At 45.6% G+C, this 6,803-nt stretch overlaps 1 protein-coding gene across 1 annotated transcript; it reads left to right on the forward strand.

Moving 5' to 3' along the window:
• The first annotated feature begins 2,094 nt into the window (after positions 1–2,094).
• Positions 2,095–5,637, forward strand: GPR174 (G protein-coupled receptor 174). The gene has a single exon (XM_054839388.1). The coding sequence runs from the start codon at positions 2,097–2,099 to the stop codon at positions 3,075–3,077; it is 981 nt and encodes a 326-aa protein (XP_054695363.1). The 5' UTR covers positions 2,095–2,096; the 3' UTR covers positions 3,078–5,637.
• Positions 5,638–6,803: the final 1,166 nt, after the last annotated feature.

A 6,803-nucleotide genomic window follows, 5' to 3' on the forward strand; every position in this document is an offset into this window, starting at 1 on the left:
AAGGGCCAGGGAACCCCAGGGCATGACAGGTACTGCCAAAACCCAGCCGTGTCCCCAGCCCCCTCACAGTTACTTGTGCCAGTCAAGCTCCGGCAACTGGAAACCGAAGCCCTTGGCCCAAGTTACCCACCAGTAAGTGACTGGTCAAACCGAACGAGTAGGTGAGCACCAATTAGTTCTCCTGCATGAGGAAGAGATTACTCACGTTTCTAGAGTTAGTCGTACAGGTTTGTGCATTGGAGGTTGGGCAGTGAATTAATAAAAGAATTGGAAAGTCTTTGAAAAGAAGGATAATTAGATTAACTCTACAGCTTATTAATTGTCGCTTCTGAAGTTTAACGGGATTATTTCACGAGCCATTTTGCTCTACTGGTTATGTTAGATCCTGGCTCAATGGAAGACAGGAAAACCTCTCACAGTCTCATTGGACTCATTACTCAATGGTATGCAAGAGAAACTGCACAAGCGGGCACAGAAAAGCTGCTTCCCCCCCAATGGTATCCTTTTGTGGAAGACTTTGTTTCCACCCAAAACTATTTCAAAGTTTTGGTGCAATCACACTGGCAAGTGTTGAACATCGGCTTCATTAATAAATGTTCACATTTTAATGCCTAAAAGCACAGGACAAAACCTCAGAGACTGCAGCAGGATATAATTTTGCCTTTATAAATGTGCCTTTTGCATCTTGGTTGGTACCTACAAACTTTTCCCACTTAGACCTGTAGGTTCATTCTTCATTCTGGAGCAAAAAGCAAACCTGAGAGAGTTTGGACAGAGATCTGCATTTCCTCTGTATTTATCAGATCTGGGTTAGATTTTGTTTGTCTGATAGATTCAGATAATATCAGCTGCTTGCGATGCAAACAATGTTTAAATAAGGTCCACCTACAGTCACCATAGTGATGATATCTGGTATTTCCAAGAGCCAGAGCAGTTACATGCACGAGATTGGTAAAGGAAAGTCTTAGAAAAAGTTGTGAGCAAGTCAAATTAATATAATGCATGTAGTTCTGCAGCAAAAAGTGTTCACTAAATGGGCCATTTGTCCCTGGTTGCATGCAAATACATTTTATATTCCATTTATTAAAGTTAAATAAAAAACTTGACCCCCAGTTTGGTGAAAGTCACTGCCTTGGGACTTCCACATCGCACTGCGGTGGCTGCACCAGTGGAAAATGTTCATTTCTCAGGCGTGTCAGGCTCATTTACATAAGGAACAGATTTCGTTCAGTCATCTTCTCAGCTGTCTGTAGCCGTGCTGCGGGTGGGAAGTTTCTGGAGGGCTTTCCTGGGAAGACCAGGAGAGCGTTAAACTCATGAGTGCTGTGTGAGGCGGGAGCATCCCTCTGCCCCCAGGCAGCGAGGAGGGATGCAGGCACAGCGCTCACCAGAGCACTTCTGCAATTGGGGGTGACTTCTGCTTGGCGGTACAGCATGGGAGGCTGGTTTGCAGCAGCAATTAAACACATTTTCTCTTTATTCTTCAGTGGTTTTGCACCTCCTTGCCCTAGGTGAGGCACGGCACCTGTTAGGCAGGAGAAGAGCTGACCACCACAGATAACACTAGCAATAGGTTTCTGCTAGAGAGATGCTCCTACCGCTCTTGTGAGCTTTCCTGTACCTTTTGCTTGGTAAGACCCGTGCCTCCCTGCAGTGTTATAACTGCACCGTTCTGTCTTTCAGCTGTAGGGCCACGTCGGCTGTCAAACTCCCGTGTTGAGGGAAGTGGCTGAAATGCCACCCAAAAGGTGACAGAGGTGCAGCTCTGGTGACGAACTGTCGACTGCTGTGGCACACGATGATGCATTTCTTGGTGTGGATCCTCTCCCTGTCAACCCTGCAAGCAACTAGAGTAAGGTCTGGTAACTTCTGAAAAGAGCATGAGCCAAGCACACAAGCGGGACTTTAGTTAACTCGCTCACCCCATAACGAAGCTCCTCCCCAGAGTGGACACGATGATCTGGTAGCCAAAGCCTCCCACACAGACGCTGAACCTTTTTATTTCAGCACCGACAACCTGAGGACAACCTGGCTGCAGGACGCGAGTGAGGAACATGTTATCATGCCGGGGCTGAGCACGGATCTGGAGCACAACCATGACGAACAGTTCGACCTGCAATGAAACAGACCTCAAGCCCTACTATGCGATTACGTACACTTTCATCCTGATCCCTGGACTAATAGGAAACACATTAGCTTTGTGGGTCTTTTACGGGTACATGAAAGAGACTAAAAGGGCTGTAATATTTATGATCAATTTAGCCATTGCAGACTTATCGCAGGTTTTGTCCTTGCCCCTGAGGATTTTCTACTACTTGACCGGGACATGGGAATTTGGAGGAGGTCTCTGCATGCTTTGCTTCTACCTGAAGTATGTCAATATGTACGCAAGCATCTACTTCTTGGTTTGCATCAGTGTAAGACGATACTTGTTTCTTATGCACCCATTCAAATTCAGCGACTGCAAACGCATCTGTGATGTGTATATCAGCATCATTGGGTGGGTCGTGGTCTGCGTTGGCTGTTTGCCCTTCCCGCTTCTCAGACTTCACCAGGATGTTAAAAACACGTGTTTTGTGGATCTCCCCGTAAAGGAAGTTGACCTTCCCATCTCCATTGCAATGATGACAATAGGTGAATTGGTGGGGTTCATAACACCCCTACTCATCATCCTATACTGCTCCTGGAAAACTATCTTATCATTAAAAGAAAAAAATTCTGCTTCACATGACCTCGGAGAGAAAAAAAAGGCTTTAAAGATGATTCTCACCTGCGCTCTGGTATTTCTGATTTGCTTCGGACCTTATCATATCAGCTTTCCACTAGATTTCTTTGTCAAAACAAAAAAGATTAAAAACAGGTGTGTCCAGAAGGTGATCTCAGTATTTCACGTCGTAGCTTTGTGCCTTGCCAGCTTGAACTCCTGCGTGGACCCAGTCATCTACTACTTTACTACAGATGAGTTCAGAAGACGCCTTTCCAGGCAGGATTTGCAAGACAGCATTCAGCTCCACAGCCTTAGTTATGTGAGGAAGCACTCCAGGGATGTGCTCAGGGAGGACACCATGGATTACTAGCGCTGGCCTTCCCCAAATGGTTGCCAGAACTTCAAACGTTCACTATATTTTGGGGTTTTGCCCAATTTTTTTTTCTCCAGGACACTGACAACGACAACTCAGACAAGGTTCTGCTGATTTCAGTGAGGGCTGGAGAAAAACAAACAGAATCCTGCCAAAACCCAACTTGACTGAAAATATGTTGATTTAATACTTCGGTTGCAATTTTTCTCTGAATATAAGTAACACCGTGCAATTCCCACAGGCCCCATTGCTAAGCTGGGCAGCCAGGAGCTGGTGGCTTTGCCAGTAGGAGGAGGACGAGGATCCGTGGCGAGAGGTGATGCTGTGCACTGTTGTCACTGGTAGGGCCATTGCCCCATCCTGGTCACGCACCCTGGCTTCAGCAAGAGGCAGCAAAGATTTTGGGATCTTTCTGTGCAGAAAGAATTTGATCCTAAAAATTACTAGCTGACACAGTATTATATATTTCTGAAGCAAAAGACAATCCAGCTGTGACTAATTTCTATGGAGAGTGCCAAGAACCTGCCTCAAGCCACAATGACCATGAAGCAAGGAGCACAAGGTGGCCCCAAAGGACTTGTCATTTAAATAATTAACTAAGCCTCCATTTTGGGCTGCAGCAAATGACATACACCCAAATCACAAAGTCATTGAAGTGTCCAGACACTATTTTTCTGCCATCAGTTCCCATTTCTGGCTCGAAAGCCATATGGTTTGAAGCCTTAGATAAGCTTTAACCATGAGGCTGTGCTTTGAGGGTATTTATTCAGGCTAGATGCCTATCGAGTCTTTCAGGTCCTCTTTTCACCAAAGATGGGGAAAATTATTTCCCTTTCACTGATAACTGACCCTGCCCCAACACATCTACTCTTCATTAACAGCAGCGTGATTAAAATGCAGTCAGAGGAACCAAACCTTTCTGAAGTTTGCTGTACTGAGAACTCACTATAAGCAGAGTCAAAGGTGCCACCCAACAGGCTACAAAAGATTTTTAAGAAAGGTTCAAATGTGGATGTATTTTTAATAATAATTTCTTTAAAATCAAACAACAGAAGCTTTGGGCTTGACTGGTATTTCATTTGCACCTTCTTGTAAGATTTATTTTTCTGTGAACATTTGAAATGTTACATTTTGAAATGTAAAAATACTGTGACAGTATTAGGTTTTATTTAATGCAAATATTGTTTTACAGATTTAATTTATAAATATATATATATTTTGTAGAAAAATGATCACAGAATCATAGAATCGTTCAGACTGGAAAAGACCTTTAAGATCGTCGAGTCCAACTGTTAGTCTAGCATTGCCAAGTCCACCGCTAAACCACGTCTACGTGTCTTTTAAATACCTCCAGGGATGGTGACTCAGCCACTTCCCTGGGCAGCCTGTTCCAGTGCCCTGATCCTGCTGGCCACACTCTTTGTGATACAAGCCAGGATGCTGTTGGCCTTCTTGGCCACCTGGGCACACTGCCAGCTCATATTCAGCCAGCTGTGGACCAACACCCCCAAGTCCTTTTCCACCAGGCAGCTTTCCAGCCACTCTTCCCCAAGCCTGTAGCATTGCCTGGGGTTGTTGTGACTCAAGTGCAGTACCCGGCACCGAGCCTTGTTGAACCTCACGCAATTGGCCTCACCCAATCGATCCAGCCTGTCCAGATCCCTCTGTAGACCCTTCCTATCCTCCAGCAGATCAACACTCCCACCCAACTCAGTGTCATCTGCAAACTTACTGAGGGTGCACTCAATCCCCTCATCCAGATCATTGATAAAGATATTAAAAAGAACTGGCCTCAGTACTGAGCCCTGGGGAACACGACTCCCCCTGGTTCTTACCCGTCAACATGCAAACCTATGGTCACCATCATCAAGCTCTAGACTGTCAAACCACTCCCAAACACATATGGCCACTCCACTGCCTCTCCTTCCTTACCTAGCCCTCCTGAAGAGTTTATAGCCATCCACTGCAGCACTCCAGTTGTGCAAGTCACCTCACCATGTTTCCGTGAGGGCAACTACATGATGTGAAACCCAGGAAGCACTGGAATACAAAGAGATTTTTTTTTTCTTTTTAAAAACCCTTCTATATAATAAAACAAAACTCCATCACCTCATCCCTACAGGAGTCTGAGCCAGCGTGCATGTGTACCTGAGTGTGTTGACTAAGTAAGCACTGTTAATTCATGGAAACCACAAAGCACATTGTAACTTGTTCACAGCAATGAAAAAATATTTATTTTTTTTATTTCCTGTTATATGTGATTAAAAAATCCTTTAAAAAAAATTTAAATGTAATTCTTGGCCCACTCTCCCCTCTGTAATTGCCTGCATCACCAATACACACTTATGCGGACCAACGTGTGGCAGCACTTGGATTGCTGACACCTCTCGAGAACCTGTAGAACATTTTAGATGCCTTTTCAAAATTGTTTTAACCTCCTCCTTGCACTGGGGAGAAAAGCAAAATGCTGGCTTGCAAAGGGACAAAACGCAGTGCTGCAACCTGCAGCAGCTCATCTGCCCCCCACGAGAGGTTTACCAAGACAATGTGAATTCCTATAGCTGAAACCCAGCACAAGCCCATCACCGTCCTTTCTGGCCGCTGTCTGTCCCCAGCCACATGGGTAGGGAGTAGGATGGCCCCGTACAACCCCCCAGAGCTACTTTCAGCTTCTGAGGGGAAAAGATGTTACACAAAGCGGTGTCAGAAGTTCAGAAATTGTTCAGTGAGAAAAACCTCAATAAGCTTAAGTTTTCCCATCTAGAAAACACTGTGGGTGCAACACAAGCTGTTCCCCTACTGCCATAGCAATGTGGTTTATTCATATTAGTATTAACGGTCTCTTTTAACAGGAAGTCAGTTGTAATAGTTGCAGTAGCTCACATGAGCGAAATTCAGGAGAGACCTGCCTGCCCTCCCCCACCACAAGCACCTCTGCTCCAGGCAGGATTACTTCGATTAACAGAAGGTGCATTTTCATGCCCTGTTGATGGCTCAGGATCCATGATACCAGCACATGCTTGAGCCCTGGAGCAATCACACACCAGCACAGAGATGCTCTGCTGCATTTCTGCCACCCAAGAAAGCCTCCAGTGGGGATGGCGGATGGCACACAGAAGGTTTGGAGAAGACAAGTAACACCCAGCCACTGCAGCAGCAAGGAGCAGTTGCTGCTTGACCATTTTTCTGCCCAGCTTCTTGCCAGGCAAGATCTGATTCTTCACCTAGATTTGCTCAGCTCTGCCTGCAGTTATCCACTAGCCTGTTCAAAACCAGCAGAAGCTGATACTCCCACAGAAATCTTTTCTCCAGAAAGCCTTTTGAGTAAGAAATCTGGTCTGCAGCACCGGACTGGGAATCTGAATCAGAGTGTAACAGAGCAAAAAATAACCAACCCCAGAACATCCCCTTTATTCTGCATGAAGTATTTCCGCTGGTTGCTCCAGAAGCGCCTCTCCACAGAGAGGGCTGTCATTGCCGAGAAGCAAAGCAGCAAGGGCTCTGCCAACCGCCTCGCCAGGCAGACTTTGTGCTGAAGTGCCAAGTGGCTTTTTGACACAGAGTTAGGTTTAATTTGTGCTGGGCCAAAAGAAAAGGTATTGTGGCAACAGTGCAGACCCAGGGAAGGTCTCAGGGGATGCCTGGGGACCTTAAGCTGTTCAGAAGCAGCATCAAGTGTTTTTGGGGAAGTCTTATTTATACACGAAACAAACAAAATGAGGA

Source organism: Grus americana, chromosome 12 (assembly GCF_028858705.1).
Source record: "Grus americana isolate bGruAme1 chromosome 12, bGruAme1.mat, whole genome shotgun sequence".
Classification (NCBI taxonomy): Eukaryota; Metazoa; Chordata; class Aves; order Gruiformes; family Gruidae; genus Grus; species Grus americana.